This window comes from Ailuropoda melanoleuca, chromosome 10 (genome assembly GCF_002007445.2).
Source record: "Ailuropoda melanoleuca isolate Jingjing chromosome 10, ASM200744v2, whole genome shotgun sequence".
Classification (NCBI taxonomy): domain Eukaryota; kingdom Metazoa; phylum Chordata; class Mammalia; order Carnivora; family Ursidae; genus Ailuropoda; species Ailuropoda melanoleuca.
Window position 1 is genome coordinate 37360966 of NC_048227.1, and position 18658 is coordinate 37379623.

Below are 18658 nucleotides of genomic sequence, written 5' to 3' on the forward strand. Positions count from 1 at the left end.
GGGGGCCGACGGAAGGCCGGTGCCCTGAGTCCCGCCGGCCCGCGCGCAGGTGTGGCAGGGGCTGGACGTGGTGCGCGCCTCGAGGACGCTCATCGGGGCCACCGACCCGGCCGACGCCGCGCCTGGCACCATCCGCGGGGACTTCTGCGTCGAGGTTGGCAAGTAAGGCAGCCGCTGCGCGCGCCCAGCCCCTGCCACGCCCCAGCGGCCGCTGGCGCTCACGCGGCGCTCACGCGCTCTCCGCAGGAACGTGATCCACGGCAGCGACTCGGTGGAGAGCGCCCGCCGCGAGATCGCGCTCTGGTTCCGCGGCGACGAGCTGCTGTGCTGGGAGGACAGCGCCGGGCACTGGCTGTACGAGTAGCCCCTCCGGCCCCTCCTGTTTGCGGCCCGCCCTGGCCCGCAGCTTTGACCAGCATTTCTTTGCACAATAAAGTGAAGCAAATCCTTAACGCTCCCCCTGGTCTGGACCCAGGGACACGGAGCTACGATGTTAAGACATTTATTACATACAGAGCAGATACGTGGGTTCGCTTGCAGGGCCAAAGCCTGAGGAGAATCACCACCCAGCCCCTTCCCCCAGCTGCACCCACCCGGCTAGCCCCCGAGTCACTTCACAGCCCCGTGGGAACAGACAAGGGACTGGACGTACATCACAGTGGAGAGTGGCAGGGTGGTGGGGAGAAGCCTGCAGCTGCACGTGGCTGTGGCGGTGGCTGGCTGGGCTTGTGGGGTGGCTGCCCCAGATCTGTGCTTCTCTGGTGGGAGGTGGGTGGGCTGCAGGGCCTCTCGAGCAGGAGTAAGGCCTGGACCTGGGCAGGTCAGGGAGGTGGCAGTCCAGGGCGGCACCCTGCTAAGCCGGCAGGCATCCACGCCTAGAGCCCGCTGGAGGCAGCTGCTGCCCCAGCCCTCACAGGCTGTCTTCAGTTACCCTCAAGGGAGTAGGCCACACTGCCAGCCCTAGGCACTTCATAGTGTGTCTTGGGAGCCGGGCTCCTTGGAGACTGTGTGGGAGGCAGGCCCCGGACCACGTGCCCCCCTGTCACCTGGAGGCTGAGCCTGTGTCCTAGGACTGACCCCAGGAGAGGCCAGGGGCCTCCCCTTCTTCCTGAGGCCTGGGTCTGCCTTGGCAGCCTGAGAAATTCCACCCTAGGGGATCTGGGAGGGGGAGGACTCCTACCAGGTGGGTCTTCTGCCCATGAGGAGCCCGAGAGAGCCGGGCACACGGGGTGAGCAGGAAGAGGGCATCTGTCTCCATCTTCTCAAGCAGCTGCCTTAGGCAGCCTGGCTACGTGTTTCCATGCCAATTCCCGGGGCAGGCATGAGGGTGTGGGCGGGGGTTGTCCAGGGAAGGCTCGTGGCTGGGCCGGCTCCCTACCACCCCTTCAGGCAGCAGGCAAAGGCAGGTGGGCTCTGGCTGGGAAGACTTGGCGGGCTGAAGTCCCTGCTTGCTGCCTTGGGGGGTCCTGGGAGTGAGGGAAGTGGGGGGGCCCAGGGTGCAGCTGGGGGCCATCCACAGGGCCTTCTCCCGGCCCGACCTACCCCAAGATCCTGCCTTGCTTTGGCCCTCAAGTACCCCCGGGACATGAGAACTTGGGATCGGGTCCAGACAGAAGCTGCTGGGGCCGGTGTCCGAGAGGTTCTTCCCCTCCTGGCGAGGGTGCCACACCGCTCCCCCACCGCCCTCCCAGCCAGACCCGCGCTGCGGTCCGCCCTCGAAGAGGCCTGGCCCTAAGGTGAAAGCTGCAGCTTGAGAGGTTATAAGAGGGGCGGGCGCCGGGCTGCCTGCGGGGCGGGCAGTGGGCAGGCGGGTGGGGCTGTATGTACACGGCGCCGGGCAGGCGGGGCGGCGGAGGCCGGAGCCTCACTCGGGGCTGTAGGACACCTGCCACACGATGATGTGGCTGCGCTCTGCCTTGGACAGCAGGGGCTTCACCTGGCTCACGTCCCCGGTGCTCTCCTCTGTGTCGTCATCCTCTCCGTCTCCTGGACAGAGAGCAGCCGCTGTGAGGGGTCGGCCCCACGGGGATCCCAGGACCCCGGGCAGCGCCCACTCACCGATACGGAAGTCGATGTAACCCTCCCCACCGCTCAGCACCAGCACGTTCTGCAGCTTCTGGCCCTCGGTGTCTGAGGCCGGGGCGGCGGGCCCGGGGCTCTCAGACGGGCTGTCGAGCACGCTGCCGTTGAGAGTAGCCAGCACGTTCCCTGTCGTCGGGGCACAGGGGCGTCAGCCAGGCCGCCAGCACCCCCCACGCGGGCTCCCGGAGGGAAGGCCATGCTGCGGCCTGGCCGGGAGGGGGCCCAGCCCCTCACCTGGCACAGACACAAAAAATTTGACAGCATCGCGGTGCCCGTGGAAACAGAGCTGAGCCTGGGCCATTGAGCAGTAGGGGATGAAGCTGCTGGCCGACTTGTCACTGCTGTCGTCGCCATACACGTGGATGACGCCCCCTGGGCGGGCTCCCTCCCCAGACGTGGGGGACGTTTTGTTGGCTGGAGAGAGAGAAGGGCCGCAGGGCCTGAGCCCGGGTAGGAGACCAGATTTCCAGCAGGCAAGGGCAGTGCGTGAGAGTGCCCACTGCCAAGGGGCAAGGCCAGCCTCAGCCCACAGGGCATCTCAGGTGGGGGCTGCCTTGTGAGGGCAGGAGGCAGGGGCTCTGGACTTACCTCGGAGCCCCAGGAGCTGGCCTCGGTGCAGGACCACGGCTGGGAGGTGAGGGGCGCAGCATGGAAGGGAGAGGAGAGAAGTCACGGGAGGGGCGGGATGGGGCAGGCAGCACCCCCATCCTCAGGACCGTGGGCTGACAGAGCATGCCCCCCACCCCCAGTCACCCCCACCTGTGCAGATGTCGGGAGGGCACTCACTCTCGGTCAGCGGGATGGAGATAACCACTCCGTTGCCGGTGCCCACCCAGAGGCGGTTGCCCGCAATGAGCAGGGCTGTGATGCGCACGAAGGAGAAGCCCAGCTTGCCTGTGCCTGGGGTGAGGAGGGGGAGGGGTCGGCATGGCTGGAGCTGGGCCCTCCCTGCCCCGACGCCCGAGCCCGGCGCAGCCCCTCACCCAGCATCTTGCTGACATAGGGCTCGATGTCCACGTCCTGCAGGTGCTGGTGGGTGTGAGCGTGGTAGAGCCGCAGCGTGGAGTCCAAGCGGATGGACACCCACACGCCGTCGCCGATCCACGCCAGCTGCCGCACCTGGCTCTCCCGCCGCGGGTGGGCATCGAATGATTTCTGTAGGGTCGTGGCAGCCGCGTCGATGGGGTGGTAGGGGGGGCGTCGGGGGGGCTCTGGACCCGCCACGGCCGCGGGGTCACGGTGAGGCCCGTGCAGCTCACTGCAACCTTCACTCTGGTGCCTGCTTTGCCCCCTGGGGTCCAGGCTCCTCGGAGGAGCAGGGGCCACCCCCCCCGCCCCCTCGGCCCACAGCCAGGTGGTCAGGAGAGGCGTGCGGGACCCCCGTGGGTGTCGCTCCGACTTGCCGCAGAGTAAAGCAGCAGGCAGATCCCAGACGGGCTGGCGCTCACAGCTCAGCTGCCCTTTGCGGCCCATGATGTAGTTGCCTCCCTGAGCACGCTTCCCTTGACCCCATAAAGCCCCCAGGGCCCGTTAGAAGGCACGTTGGGAGTGCTGTCCACCAGCAGGAGCCGCTCCCCCTCCCGTGAGGCCCTCCTGCTGCCAGCACTCGCCTCGATCTGCATTGTCTTGGGCTGGATGACGTGCACCTTATTCTTGTAGCCGCACCAGACGCGGTCGCACACGACAGCCATGCAGCGGATGGAGTGGTGGGGGTGGCCGAGGTCCATCAGGTGGTAGTTGCTCAGGTCCCACTGGCCGTCTGCAGGGAGCCCCAGACACCTGCTCAGGCCCGGCCAGGGCCCGCCTCTGCCCACAGTGGGGGTGGCTGCTCACCCGGCCAGAGTTCCCGGGGTCTCACCTTCGCCTCGGTGGAAGATGGCCAGTGTCCCGTCGGCCAGGGCCACCAGTACTCGCCCTTTCACGTGCCTGGAATGGGATGGTGGTGAGCGAGTGGCTTGGGCCAGGCTGCCGTGGGCCCCTCCCGACGCCCCACCCTCAGATGGGGTCACGTACACCAGGCTCAGCACGGAGTCCTTCAGCTTGATGGAGTGCAGACACTTCTTCCAGTTGGCCACGGCTGAGTGCACGTAGAGCCTGTGGGAGGAGGCCGTGGTGGGCAGGGGCGCTCGCCCAGGAGACCCTCCCCAACCCCTGCCCCGGGGCCCCACCTACCAGCCGTTCTGGGCTCCCAGCCACATGGTTGGGGCAGCGCTATTGCTGGCCCCTGCGGGGTCTGCGCTGGGCTCCGGCTCGGGCTGCACCCCACCTGTGTCGGCCTCCGACCCATTCTCGCTGCAGGAAGGATGGCTGGTCCAGGGTGGCCCGTGGAAGCCCGTCCCCGCCCACCTCGGCCAGTCTCCCCTCCCTTCCATCTGCCCCGTCCTTAGAGAGCCCACCTGCCAGGCTGGGTGCTGGGGGCCGGGGTAGGGGCCAGATCGGTGAAGACATGCTCCGTGAGGGGCCCAGGCCGCACCGCGGCTGCCTCTGTCTCACTGGGCCCAGAGTCTGGCACCTCCGTGGCTTCCGTGGCTTCCTCCGTGGACTGAGATGGGTTGACCTTTCCGTTGGCGACAGTAGCCACCTCCCCTGAGGAAGGGAAGGGTAAGCTCGGCCGGGTGGTGAGGAGGAACGAGGGGGCTTAGGGAAGGCGGATGCCCAGGTGCAGGCCCAGCTCACCCTGGCCCTTGTCCAGCACTGGAGTGTCCCCCCGGGAGGAGCAGTTGCTGCGGGGCACGTTGCAACGGGTGGCGCAGCCCACGAGGGTGATGCCCGCCAGCACGCCGTCGGCACCGGAATCCTCAGGGTTCACGTCACTGTCCAGGAAGATCTCCCCCGGAGGGTAGTCACTGTCACTGGCCGCTGGGGGGAGAGTCAGGGCCCTGTCACCCTGTGCCGAGGAGCCCCTACTACCAGACCACACCCAGGGCTCGCATCCCGATGTGAGTGCCGGGGAAGGAGGGGGGGCACCTGCTGGTGCGGAGAATGCAGTGGGCCCCAGGCTCTCAGGCCAGCCTGGCCTCAGCACGTGGGCACCTGCTCACAGCCACCGCCCGTAGGCCTGGTGAACCATTAAGAGGCGTGGAGGAGTGAGACTCTGGTCTCTGGGAGCAAACAACTCGATCACCCGTCAGAAAGTTAAGAACTCTAAGGAGCTTGGGGCCATCTTGGAAAATGGCCCCCGGCACGGCCCTGGCCACCCCCAAATGTTGGCATGAGGATTGCTGCTGAGAGGTCATGCCAAGCCTCCACCGGCCCCAGCTCTCCCCGCTGCAGCCGGACGGTGGGAACTGGGTCCACTGGCAGGTCTGTGTTCAATGCCTGATTTCAATCTGTCCTGTGGCCCAACCCATCTCCTTCCGGGCGGGCGAGTGAGGGTCACTTTGGGGTCTTCTGGTTGTTCACAAGATGCAGGGGCGAGACTGCCAGTGTGCTCCCCTCTGGATGCCCCCACGGGCTCCCGTGTGTCCACAGCATGTCCCAAGCAAGGCTGGTGCGGCCCAGCGGGCCTCCTACCGTCCCGGCCGTCTGCAGGGCGGCACACAACCCACGCTGCGGGCCCTCACCTGGAATGCTGGAGATGCACAGGACGTGGGCATTGCAGACGGTGAACTGGTCCACCACGGTGCCGGGCTGGTTGGCATCGATGATGACCACTTTGCTGGTGGTCAGGGTGCTGGTGAGGATCCACACACGGCTGCACGTGGCGTCCGGCTCGGGGAGCTCCTTCGCCTGTTTCCGAGTATGGGAGAGAGGGCTGGCACCGAGCGCAGGCCACTCCGCCAGGCGCAGGGTTGCGGGGGCCTCCTGAACTCTCTCAGGGTGCAGCCCTGCCCGCGGCCTCAGGGGACGTCCTCCTCGCAGCAGGGCAGCAAGAACTCGGCACTGAACTTCCCGTCTAGACCGCTGGCGTGTGTAGCCTCACTGCCATGGAGGAGGGCTGGGCTCCAGTGCCACCGTCCCTGCCCCCCAGCCAGTCTGGGCCACAGAACAAAGCCTTTCCCGCCAGCCTCCTGTCCTCAGCCCCTCGCTCTGCTCCTGCGCACAGCTTGCGAGGAGGGAGACCCACCTGGGGGCCTGAGCCCTCCAGCCCTCTCACGTCCCCGCCTGCCCTGGACAGGGGGAGAGGACTTCAGATGAGCCCAGTCCTGTGTCACTGTCCCCAGCTGTCCCGTTTGTCACTCTAAATGTGACTCCAGTGCTGGGCACAGTGGTCTAGACACTGGGAGCAGCAGGGGTCCCTGGCTGGCCATCCGCTCTGACCTTCTTTTCGGGGGACGTGTGATTGCTCTTGGTCTCTCCTTCCACTTCCCGGTCACAGGTCAGAGGGTCACGGCCTGGCATGGGCTTGACTCCGTTCCCAGAGTCGTCCTCACTCGGTTTCCACCCACTCAGGTTGACACCCGCGGCACACCACAGCTGGGAGAACAGCCACGGGTGAGCCAGCTGCCCTGCACTGGCCCACCAGGCGCCCCCACAGCCTGCCCGCCCCCATCTGTCAGGCCCACAGGGCCAGCTCACCTTCATGGTTGGATCTTTCTCCACCAGAGGGCGGCAGTACACGGGGACAGGCACATTCTTCATCCGCGTGTCCTCCTGGCCTCCATTGGGACTCAGCTGCAACCACAAGGCAGAGGCCACGTGGGCGCGAGGCCTGGGGCAGAGAGCTGGCTGGGCGGGGAGAGCCGGGCCCTCCGGAGGTGGGGCCGTGGGGGCACCGTGGGGCTGCCCAGGCGGCTCCCCAGCTGCTGTCCTGCCTGCCCCAGCACCACCCCCTGCCCCCGCGCCCCACGCCCCCTGCAGCACCTGCTTGTACTTGGCCGGCAGGCTCCAGCCGCAGGCCTGCAGCCGCCCATCGTCGTTGCGCACGTGCTCGCGCACCTGGCGGTACTGCTCGCGCTTCTGCTCCCGGCGGGCGGAGGACGTGCAGTCACTGGGCAGGAGGCACGCAGGTTACTTCCCGCGCAGGCCGCCGGGCCTGCCCTGCATGCAGCATGCCCGGGCCTCGGGGCCAAGGTGGCAGGACCGTGGCTCTCCCCGCACAGACAGCACCGGCACCTGCCCCTGTCCAGCTCCTGCCGAGCATGGCGGGCAGTGCCCTACGGTGCAGCCTCCCCTCCCCCAGGCCTGTCTTCTGACACAAGACACAGAATTCCCTGCTTCTGCCCTAGAACCAAAATCTTGGTATCAAAACTAAGGAAAACACAAAATTCCAACAGAAAGTTATTCCCAGGAAGAAAGCCCACGCTGCCAGTTGACCTCCTGTCGGCTCCACGAATCTCTGGGGGGCACAGGGGTGCAGGCCACAGCCTGGGGTGGGGCCTGACCCGGCTGCCGGCTGCAGTGCCGTCTCCAAGGGCAGGGGAGCCGGGTCCCCTGAGGGGCTGTATGCAGCCCTCTGGGATGAAGGGCAGGGACTGGGGGGGAGTGGGGACCGTGCCCACAGACACCCCGTGCACCCAGTCAGGTTGGAGGGGCGCAGGGTGTGGGCACAGGGAGGTCAGCCTCTGATGCTGACCAGCCTCCCTCCCCACCAAGGACCTCGTCCCCCCCCACAGCCTCCCGGGCAGTGAGGCAGAGGCCACTCCTGTCTCAGAGCCTGGAGGGGCGGGACCCCGGGACCCGGGCAGGCCAGCAGGAAGAGCAGGGAAGACGGCGGGACACTCACTCATCAGGGAAGAACTCCAGAGGCCGGCTGCCAGCAGAGATGGGGCACATGGCGTGGCTGCGGCGCTGGCTGAAGCCGGCCGTGGTGGGAGACTTGTAATGGATGTTCACCGAGGGATAGGACCGCTTGGCCGGAGGGGGGCTGGACGAGGAGCTGAAGAGGCGGCTGAAGCTGCCAGTGGAGGCATGGGACGTGAGGGGTGGCCAAAGGGGAGCCTTCCCTGCCCCCTCCCCATCCTGGCACCCCCAACTCACAACTGCCAGATGGTGGACTTCTTCTTCTCCTGGACAGACGGATGCTCTCGGGATGCTCTACAGGGGAGCAGCGGGTGGGGGGAGCCCTGTTCAGCCCACGCCCAGGCTGACTTGCCCCCAGATCACACCCCCACTAGGCCCTGCCCAGGCCAGCCCTGCACCTCTCTTGCTGGCACCTTCTCAGGGTGCTGGGGAGGCCCCTCCCCATGGACACACTGGGAGTCAGCATCAGGGAGGAGGTGTTCCCGGGTGGGTCACTCACAGCTTCCTGGAGGGGGCGCAGCACACCAGGCCCCAACATGCCCCAGCTCGGCTCTAGCCCAGCCAGGCCCCCTGCCAGCCCTCCGGCGAGGAGGGCTGGGGTAGGGATCAGCCTGATGCCCATTGTCAGGGCCACGCCCAGTGCTCACAGCTCACAAAGGGAGACCGAGGGGGCGGGGGGCGACGGGCGCCCACCTAATCATCTCGGTCCACCGCACGGCCTCCTGGAGCTCCATCAACCTCTCCTTGTACTGGTTGCGCTCCATGAGCACACGGGCCATCTCCACCCGCGTGAAGCGACGACGCTGTGCCATGGGGACCTTGTCCTGCAGGGGAGGGCACTGCCGTTCAGCCGGCGACGGGCTGGCCAGCGGCTCAGTCCGGCGCGCTCGGAGGTCAGCTCATGCCACGCTTCCTCTCCAAGCCGGCCTCCGGATTCCCACAGACCCTCAGGCAAACGCGGTGGGGAGGACATACGGGGAGGCTACCCACCCCCAAAAGGGCACTCTTTCCAGAAGGTCACATGACATACTTGAGGAGGATAACACAGTGACTTTTCTCACAAGCCCCTGGACCCCACGGAAACCCCAAACGCTCTCAGTCAACACTAACAGGTGACGCTGGTCCCAGGGGAACCGCAGGAAGCACGGTCCCAGGGAAGGTGCAGTGAGCAGGACTGGGGCGGGGGGGGGGGCACTACGTCCAGGGGGATGTGGGAGGTTTCGGCAGATGCGTGTGGGGTCTGCCATCTGTGAGCACGGGGGCAGGACCCAGTCTGCCCCACGTAGCTGCGTCCTGGGCTGCTGCACGCCGGCACAGCGGGGAGGGACCCCAGGGGCCGCCAGGCGAGCGAGGGTCAGCCCCAGCCCCACGCGAGGAGGCCCAGGCGCCGATCGACAACCCACCCACACGTCTGTTCTGTCCTAGCGTACTCAGAGGTGGGGGCTGCGCAGGGTGGGCCGAAGGGGTGTGTGGCTGGCACCCTGATACGTGCATCACACGCCCCCGAAAATAACAGAGCGGACGAGTGGGGTGGTCAGTGTCCACTGTCCGCCCCAGGCTGAGGAGCCAGGCCCTGCCGTCTACTGAAGGAAGACAGCCCAGTAGCTGGACCCTGGCCAGAACGGGGTCCACGGGGTGAGGGCAGAGGCCCCTACACCCTCCCCTCAGCTCTCCCTGCAACAGTTATGAACCCCCAGGAGCAGAGGGCTCTCCTCAGGACTGTCCTTGCATCTAAGGGGGCTGCTCCTACCAGGAAAGGGCAGAGGAGATGACAGAAGGGGGGAGGGGGCCCTGGGAGCCCACCCCGCGCAGCCCGCCCCCCATGCCCCGCACGTTAATAGTGGAATATACCAGTTCTGTACAGAGATAGCTGCTTACATCCTCCACGTCTTCTTTGGGCTCACGGCGGGCAGTGACGGCCTCGGACTTCACTCTGCAGGACGAGGAGGGAATCATGGCAGGGGTGGAGCCCCACAGGCGCCAGGCCCCTGAGCACTCCTGCTAATGCCCTGGGGGACCAGTGGCCCGCTGCCCCGCACGCACACGCCGAGGCCCAGACGTGTGTCCTGGCTGCCCCAGCAGAGGCCCAGGGCTTTGGGAACGGGAATGGGAAGGCAGAGCCAGCTGCACAGATGGCTAGCCAGCCCGATGCAGGTCTGCCACCCCCATGGGCCCACCTCCCACCCTCCCGTCACACCTCCCATTTCCTGGAGCCACAGGCACCCCCGGGGGTGGGGGCATCAGGCTGGAAGAGAAAGGACACCAAGAAGTGCAAAGCACTGGGAAGGGGTCCCCAGAGCTTTCTGGGGTTCCTCCCCGCCCTCCTTCTGAACAAACCTATGACGGTTGCCAGAGACAGGACACCTGTGCCCTCTGAGGGAGAAGAGAGGGCAGGTGGACGGTACAGGAGCTGGGACTGGGGGCGGCTCCAATGTGAGCTGCAACTGAGGGAGGAGGGGCAAGCTGCCCTGTGAGCACACTGGGGGAGTGCCTCCTCGAGAGCCCTCCAAAGGGAACCCAGAAAGGAGGGACTTGGAGTGGGGAGGGTCTGGCCCCCTTCTAGGAGCCCACCTCCTCCCAGGAGCCCAGCCCCAGGCCTGGGCTCACCTCCTCAGCTCCTCCTCCAGGTCCTTGATGCGGCCCTCCAGCCTGAGTTTGGCCTGCCTGGCGGCTTCCAAGTCCCCCCTGAGCACCTCCTGCTCCCCGGACAGCTGGTCCACCTTGGCAATGAGGTCATTCTTCACCACATTCAGCGCATTTCTTTGAGAAGGCAGAAGGTCGAGAACTCTGTGTGGACTGCTATGCACATGGTTGATGGGGGCTCAAGGGGCCCACCAGCTCGTGGGGGTCTTAGAGGGGACCTCAAGGTGCAGAATGCGGGGAAAGGTGGTGACCCTGGAGTGGCAAGCTGGGCCATGTGGGTCTGGGCCCTCCCCGGGGTTGTTACAGGGAGGCCCCGGCCCTGGGGGTGGGCTATCTCAGCAACCCCCATGCCGGAGAACAGCATTCCTTTTTTTTTTTTTTTTTTCCAGACAGGGAGAGAGGAAAGGCAGGGGAGAGAGGGAGAGAGAGAATCCCAAGCAAAATCTATCCCCAGTGCAGAGCCCAACGTGGGGCTGGATCCCACGACCCTGAGATCACGACCTGAGCCGAAATCAAGAGTGGGAGGCCTAGCCAACGGAGCCCCCAGGCACCCCTGGAGAAGAGCATTCTTACTTGGTTTCCAGAAGCTGTGAGTTCTCCAGCAGCAGATTCCCCACTTCCTTGCCCATTCCTGAAACGAAGGCACCGAGATATTACCTGTGCTGGCGAAGCCAGCCCCGCTGGTCCTCAGGTGGGCTCTCAGCCAGCAGCGCCATCAGGGACAGAGTCCCAGAACAGCCTCTGGTCAGCACTGGCTGGATGGGTGCGACGGCCCCAGGGCTGACCTCTCACTCTATCCATGTGAGGTCTGTGTACCAGCAGGGCTCAGCTGGGACCAGCCTGAGCTAACCCGGGTGGCCTCTGTGGCCACCTCAATCTCTGTCCCCTCTCGGCATCACCCCCCACCGCACATCCCCCAGCCCCATGGTTTCCAAGTCCTTCATAAGGCAGCCCCTTTTCAGAGCTGTCCCCAGGAGAACGGCAGTTGGAACCGTGGTGGTGGGGACAGAGAAAACAGCGCAGGACGGCAGAGAGCCCCTGGCCAAGGAGATGGGACAGTCCCACACTCCATCGGGGTCAGCGGCAGGGAGGGAGGGAGCGGAAGTGAGGAAAGCGCTCCCTGGGGCTGGTGCCCAGAGGGGTCCAGCCAGCTCCTCTAAACCAAGCCCCAAAGTGGACCCCACTGACTAAGTTCTCTGCAGGCATGTCACAAAAACTCTGAAATACTGACGTTCAGCCGTTAGGACAGACAGCCCGAGAAGCCCAGGGTCTGTTCCTCCTAGTCACTCGGCCCTGGTCTACGGTAATCGTGAGACAAGGCCCACACATGGTGTGTACTCGGCGTGGGTTCTGACCGCTGTCTCCACTCCCGCCCCCTCAGCCTGTCAAAGGTCTGCTCTGAGGGAGGACGATGGGGACTCGGGAGGGACTCGAGCCCCACCCCCACCCCGGGAGCTAGGAGCCTGCAGAGCCAGTGGCCCCTGCTGACCCCACCGCCGCCCCCACCATGCAGAGCAAAGCGGACGGCTCACGAAGCACAAGGAAGGTGTGAGGCACACAGAGGAAGGCAGGAACGGGAGAAACACAAACTGAAAGGGGGCCTTGGCCTTACCAAAGAAATCATGGCGCACTAGGAGAGCCGTCCCAGTCCCACAGGAGCCGGGCGACCAGGGCGGCAGGGAGAGGGAAGGAAGGGAGAAAAAACAAGCGCATTAAGCCTGTGTGAGCAGCAGGGGGCGGTACGTTAGGGCTACTTGTCTTTGGGTTCGGGGTGCACGCTGGAGAAGGACGGGAGGGGCGGGAGATAGACGGAACCAGCTCCTCCTTCTGGAAGGTGTATGCTTGGGGCTGCACGGAAGACCACCAGGCCAAGAGCACCTGGTGCTGAGGTAGAGGGTCGGGCAATGCACCGGACGTCTCACACTGAAGCCCAGCGCTGGGAGGGGTGGGGGTTAGGGGTGCAATCTCTGCAACTGGGGGAGAGTGGCGCCCGGGGATCCGGCGTGCCTTTGAGCATGCTGGGTGGGTGCACGTGGGTGGGCTGGGGGGCACAGGGTCTCCCGCTGGGAAGAAAGCGAGAAAGCAGGAGCTGCAACCTCTGGCACGTGGGAAGAGGACACCCTACTTCCGGGGTGCACCCAACAGAAGGGAGACGCCCCAGAACTGGGACTGCAGTCCCATCCAGTCAAACTGTCCTACGCATCTGATGGCTCCGCAGAACCTTAAGAAATGGCTCTGGGGGACTGTCGGCCTCTGAAAGGACGGGCCGAGGGCACAGCAGCTCTCCCTCAGGTGTTAAGGCCATTGTCAGTGGGCTAGGAGAGCAAGCCAAAGTAAGCTCCCGAGCGGCAGGAAGCTGGCGAGCAGAAGCACGTGTGCCTTAGTGGCCTGGAAAGGAACCAGGAGGGGACAGGCTGCACAGCCAGCGGTGACTGGACAGCAGCAGGGGTGTCCCAAGGATGCTGCCCCACTCCAGCTGGACACCACCGTGGTGGGGTGCAAACAGAGGGGAGAGATACGCACCTGAGAACTCCCCTGGGGCCGTGTCCAGCGAAGCACAGAGAGACGGGGGGAAAGGAAGCGACAAAAGTCAGTTGGTGACTGGAACCAACAAAATAAAGAGATTAAAAAAAAAGCAACATAGAGCAGCCATCTCTGTTGAAAGGCATGAAGGAAAACAAGCAGATGTCACTGGGCCCGTGCATGACAAATCCCACTGGGGACGGCAACCCTAAGGAAGACAGAGACCCAGAGCGTTGGGCCCCACACCTGCTCCGCCCTCAGGAGGGTGAGGCCTCTGCACCTGACACCTGTGAAGGTGAGAGCGTGCACGTGTGCAGTGTGTGTGTGCACCTGTGTGGTGTGCGTGAGGTCCGTGTGTGCACTCATGTGCGTGGGGTATGTGTATGTGCACATGTGGGCGGTGCAGTGCATGGGTGTGTGTGCATGTGTGGGATACGTGTGTGGTGTGAACACGTGTGTGTGCGTGCATGTGCATCCATGAGGTACATGTGTGCATGCACGTGTGGGTTATGTGTGTGCACATGGGTACATGTGTGCGTGTGCACGTGTGTGGTACGTGTGTGCGTGTGCACGTGTGTGGTACATGTGTGCGCATGTGCACGTGTGCGGTACGTGTGCACGTGCATGATACGTGTGCGGGTGCATGTGCACGTGTGTGGTACGTGTGTGCGTGCGTGTGCACGTGTGTGGTACATGTGCGTGCATGTGCACGTGTGTGGCACGTGTGCGCATGTGCACGTGTGTGATACGTGTGTGCGTGCGTGTGCACGTGTGTGGTGTGTGCGCGCATGTGCACGTGTGTGTGGTGTGTAAGGTACATGTGTGCGCATGCATCTGTGTGTGTAGGAGATGGGCACGTGCACGGTGTGTGTGTGTGTGTGCATGTGTGTGGGGTAGGGTGCCCAGGGCGTCCAGACTCAAGATGCGCCCTACCCCCAGGGTGCGTGAGCTCGGCCTCACAGGCCCCAAGCCAGCTCGGGTCTTTAGGGAAGGGCGCAGCCTCAGGTGAAGACCAGCCAAAGACGAAAGGGAGCAAGGGGGGACAAGGAGGGCAGGCAGCAGGGGCGGCAGGCGTGTGGGGCTGGCAGTGCCTTCCTCACTGGGGTCCAAACTCCTCTTTGCTGCCCAGCTAGAGATGGGCTGCAACACTAGCGTTCTATGGGGTCGTTTCCCGCAGAAGGGAACAGTATAAATTCACCTGACTTACACGCCAAAGTACAGAGTTTGCTGTCGGAATTTAAGTAAGAAACAGGCGCCCCGGTTCAGGGGTGGATACACCCTCTGTCCTCACTCCTTCCCAGGGCGGCCACCGTCAACAGCTGGTATTTTCGGAACTCCTTATGGATAAACACCAGCATTTAAAGAACAAAATCACGACCGTGCTGGCCATCGTCCTGTGCGAGGTGCTTCGCCCCCCCACCCCCGGACCCCGTGTCGCGGGAGCTCTGTTCCGGAGATCATCAGAGCTTGCCTCCTGCAGCTCCCCGTCCGCTGCTCACCGGGTGTGCGGCGCTTCCCCAGACAGGCAGGCCCGCCCGCCCACCCTGCGTGTGAACAGGGGTCCCTGCCTGAGACCCTGTCCTCGCAGGGCCACGGCTGCACGCTGCTGGCTGCTGGTCCAGCTGCACCACCGCCACCTCCTGGCCGTGGGGTGCGGCAACACCGGCTTTGTGTTTGTGGATCTTTGAGGAGTTAAACTCCGTGTTCCCCTTCCAGTTCTGGATTGTTTTTGAAGTTGAGCGTGCTTTGCTTTATCTGTAGTACCACCTGTGAATCTCCTATCCTACCCTCGCCCTGTTCTATTGTTCTATCGGACTCCACTGGTGTTTGTGCTGCAGAACACACCAGGGAAACAACATTATCTTTCTCACGTTGCGTGCCTCGCACGGGTCAGTATTTTTCTCTATGGCCCTGGCCCAGGTCACGCAGGGGGCACCAGATCAGGGACGTATCTCCACCACTCTTCCAGCTCCACGGTCCTTGCATTTCTATGTTCAGGTCTTCAATCCAACTAGAAGTCGTTTGTGCACGGCCGGAGGTGGGGACCAGACTTCATTTTCCACCAGGAGGTTACTCCACAAATTCACTGTATTCCCAGTGGCTTGAAGTGCTGTGTCTGTCCTACCCGAGTCCCCGCATGGCTCTGGCTCTCACCAGGAACTCGTGGGGCCACAGTCATGTCACTGCCCTGGCTTGGCCTTCACGGATCACACCTTCATAAATGCTTTCATGCCGGGAACATGCGGCAGCCCTGCAACCTTGTTCTTTCTCAGAAATTTCTGGGCTGCTCTCACACGTTTACTATTCTGGGTGAACCTGATAATCCGTTCATAAAGTGAATTTACATCGGAACCACAGGCCGCTCTGAGTCACAGAGAGGCTCACGGAGCTCAGCCTGCAGGTCTCGGTTTTTGAGGCCTCTTTTCTGCTCTTCAGTCGTGTTTCCTAATTCTGTTCACATAGGTTTGTCTCTTTCTCAAGGTTATTTCTACACACGTTCTAGGTCTGGCTGCCACATGGGTGGGGCCTGTGACGTGGGCACAGCGCAGCAGAGAACGCATGTCCGGCTGGCCTGTGCAGCCCTTCGGATTCTCAGTCCAGTCGCCTGGCTCCTCTTCAGTTCCCTCGTTTGTGAAGGGGGCATACAATCCCCCCAGCATGGGCTTGCCGGAGCTGCCTGCTAGACCCCAGCACATGCGGAGTGGTCACCAAGCATGAATTCCCCCACTGCCCAGTTATGCCAGCTCCGAGAGGCACACCATCACAGCGTGGCGCCTCTGGGACTGGACGTGGTCTCACACTCGATGGCTCACCCTCCTTCAACTGGCAGCAAGGCCTTGCTTTCTTGGAGATTTCTCCAATAATGGTGTGTCTGGCAATCGGTGGCGGGAGTTCACTGAAACATAAGGAGACCTGCCTCTCCAGGGTCTTCTTCCTTCCTTCCTGCTATAGGAATTCACCATCCAAATGCCAACAGGCGCAGGGAGCAGCTGGTGCAGACTTGTGGAGCGCTGGAGGGTGTCGCCCTCAGCCGAGCCAATGGCACCACTCTGTCATGGCGAAAACAGCCACAGAATGGAGATTGCCAAGCCCCCCACCGGCCCCAGGCTTCTCCGTGCAGCAGCCCCACTGGGAACATGGGGTCAGGTGCATAGCTCTTCGATGGGTGTCTTCAGAAAGACACACGGTGACGGGGGACGAGAACTGCCATCCTGATGCTTACCCCGGCTGAGCCAGATGATGGGGATGGCCCCATTGGCGAGGGGACTGCAGCTGAGCCCATCTCCTTCTTCCACCTTGCAGGTGAAGGGTGGGCTCCTCTGCTTGGCGCCCCCTCAGTGGAGCGCCGCAGCACTCGATCCCTTCTGAGCTCCTCAGGGCCTGCCAGCCTGGCAGGCGGCCACCATACCTGAGGTTCTAGGAGGCTCCTTTGCTCCCAAGAAGGGGGGCTCATTCCAGCCAGAATGAAGTGGTGCCCAAGGTGGCCCCGGCACGCAGGGAACTGCAGCGGATGTGCTGAGCGCATAGGGACTCGCACCCTGGCACCCGATGACAGAAGGATTCTGATCTCCACTTCTTGGAACAAAGACCCAGCAGATGCACAGGTTAGGTCTTCTCGTGAGAAGGTCACGTCAGGCACTCTCTGTTCTAGGGAAGTGACCCCAGGACATTCAGCAGACTTCCCTTCCCTCCAGGAACCGTCCTCCATCTGTCTGGGAGTCATGACTCCTTTTCTGATTTGGTCAACGTGGCCTGCAGGTCAAGCTCACAGGCGTATGCTGCTGGTTGTCCACTCTTTCCTCCCATCACTGCTGATGGAGATTCTCTATGAAAGTGGCATCTGGAGCTATGCCAGACACGCCCCGCAGCCCTGAAGATGGGAGGCAGGGGGCAGCCCCATGGCCTGGAGCAGCCAGGTGAGGCGAGAGACTGTGGCCAATGGGATGGACCGACAGGTCGATCGGGCAGGCAGCCCTGAGTCACCGGGCGGTGAGGCTGTCCAGCTCTGAATCCTGCAGAACCATGTGAGGCGCCAGCAGGGTAGCAGAAACATCAGCCACCGTGGCCACGAGCGGAAATGACCCACGTGGCCATCTGTGGACGGATGGATACGTGAGGTGCAGCCTATCCACGTAACGCAACAGCACTTGGCTGTAAGAAGGACTGCGAGTCTGACACCTACCACGACATGCAGAACCTCAAAGGTGTCACGCTAACGCCACGAGGCCACGTGCCATGTGGAGAAGGACCACTGGTATGAAACGCCCCGAGGGGGCCAACGTGCAGAAGAGGAAGCAGACGAGCGGCCGCCAGGGGCTGGGGAGGAGGGACAGGGCTGCCCACGGGCACGGGTCTCCTCTGCGGGTGAACGTTCGAACCCGACCATGCTCACGACTCTGAATTTGCTCAAAGACACGGGACCGTGCACTTCGGGCAGGTGAACCGGACGGCATATTCCAGCCCCACAGAGCCGTGACGAGAGGCAGAGTGGGGGTCCGTCGGGGCTGCTGCTCTAGGTCGGACTCTCTGCTTCATCCCGCCCTCCCTGACCTCGTTTCTTCCTGTGTAACACGGGCACAGCAGTGGGACCCCGGGTGACCGGCAGCCGTGCACGTCCAATGCTGGCGAGACTCTTTGCATGACTATGTTGAGGGGTGGAATCTTGTCGTGAGATGGGACTGGCCACAGTGCAAGGTCCGGTGGGCTCCTGCTCTGCCCCCTCCCCGACATGCTGTTTCCCGCCCCTGAATACACCGCCGGGCGCCTCTAGTGGCCCGTGGCCAGGTAGAGGCGTGTGAGGTTGGGCCTGCAGACCCTGCCACGGGGACACAAGCTGCTGGGTGCCTATGTGTTTTCCTAGGGAGAAGGCCGTAATCTCTTATCGAATTCCCAAATGCTCGGGAGTGCATGGTGGCCTGCTGGGCAGTGTCCTCTCGCCCGCACAGGCTCCAAGGTGGGCTCTGGCAGAACGCTGCTCCTTCGTGGACACACACGGAGTGCACGGCTACCCGCTATAGACCCATCCTGGCATGTGAACCCTGCTGAGGCATGGTCCTTCCCATGCCCATCCCAGCCCGGCGGGTCCAGTGCCTGCAGGCCGGGCCCCTGCAGCTGTGAGCACAAACCCTGGCACAGCCCCATCTGGGAAAGGAGAGTGCGGCTGCCCTCAGGGGCCCACACCTTTACCTTGAGGCTCCCACTCGAGAAATCTATCCTAAAGGAATCTTCAGGCGGTGGGCACAGACTTCTGCCACCGTATCTGTGACACCCGTGTCCAGACAGCAAAACTCAGGACCAAGAGAGCGGAGGAATTTATGGTCCCGTGAAGGGAAATGTGTGGAGGAATATCAGTGGTTCAGGGAAACGGTGACATCGCCCACAAAAGGGAGGACGACGTGACTGACACCCACACCCCACATACCATCGGTGCTGTGGTGCTTGAGAAGGGGCGCCAACGTGTTAAAACATCACGGCGTGGGCAGGGCTCATGTGGTGTCTACCCTCTTCTTGTTATTTGAATATTATTAAAAGCATGCATTGCTTTCCCAAAAATAAAAATTAGAACGTATATAGGATTATTTGAACCCTATAAAGGAGAGTAGCGGGATGTCACGGTATTAAAAGTGATTTCCTGTAACTTTTTTCTGAATGTTAATAGTTTCTGTTTATTTTTAAACATTTGCTTTTACAACACTTATGAAAAAAACCCCATTAGGAGCGCACACTG

General features: G+C 63.2%; 2 protein-coding genes across 17 annotated transcripts in view; one reads left to right on the forward strand and one right to left on the reverse strand.

Annotated features, from left to right (window-relative positions):
- NME3 (NME/NM23 nucleoside diphosphate kinase 3) overlaps positions 1-452 on the forward strand; it is a 617-nt gene extending 165 nt beyond the window's left edge. Inside the window, exons 2-3 of the mRNA XM_034669591.1 lie at positions 30-162; positions 247-452. Coding sequence (XP_034525482.1) covers positions 30-162; positions 247-364 — 251 coding nt within the window. The 3' untranslated portion in view covers positions 365-452. The remainder of the gene's footprint in view (positions 1-29; positions 163-246) is intronic.
- MAPK8IP3 (mitogen-activated protein kinase 8 interacting protein 3) overlaps positions 449-18658 on the reverse strand; it is a 46996-nt gene continuing 28786 nt past the window's right edge. For 3 of the 16 annotated variants that reach the window (XM_034670638.1, XM_034670635.1, XM_034670648.1), the window contains 24 exons: positions 12931-12942; positions 12020-12037; positions 10981-11038; positions 10372-10524; positions 9616-9697; positions 8458-8588; positions 8002-8058; positions 7748-7918; positions 6886-7012; positions 6601-6696; positions 6343-6498; positions 5646-5811; positions 4759-4941; positions 4479-4668; positions 4255-4389; positions 4096-4176; positions 3941-4008; positions 3693-3841; positions 3066-3237; positions 2842-2982; positions 2671-2709; positions 2317-2496; positions 2059-2208; positions 449-1986 (listed from right to left, as the gene is read on the reverse strand). In XM_034670638.1, coding sequence (XP_034526529.1) covers positions 1865-1986; positions 2059-2208; positions 2317-2496; positions 2671-2709; positions 2842-2982; positions 3066-3237; positions 3693-3841; positions 3941-4008; positions 4096-4176; positions 4255-4389; positions 4479-4668; positions 4759-4941; positions 5646-5811; positions 6343-6498; positions 6601-6696; positions 6886-7012; positions 7748-7918; positions 8002-8058; positions 8458-8588; positions 9616-9697; positions 10372-10524; positions 10981-11038; positions 12020-12037; positions 12931-12942 — 2837 coding nt within the window. In that variant the 3' untranslated portion in view covers positions 449-1864. The remainder of the gene's footprint in view (positions 1987-2058; positions 2209-2316; positions 2497-2670; positions 2710-2841; positions 2983-3065; positions 3238-3692; positions 3842-3940; positions 4009-4095; positions 4177-4254; positions 4390-4478; positions 4669-4758; positions 4942-5645; positions 5812-6342; positions 6499-6600; positions 6697-6885; positions 7013-7747; positions 7919-8001; positions 8059-8457; positions 8589-9615; positions 9698-10371; positions 10525-10980; positions 11039-12019; positions 12038-12930; positions 12943-18658) is intronic. The other 13 variants (XM_034670645.1, XM_034670642.1, XM_034670649.1 and 10 more) reach the window with 11 other exon arrangements.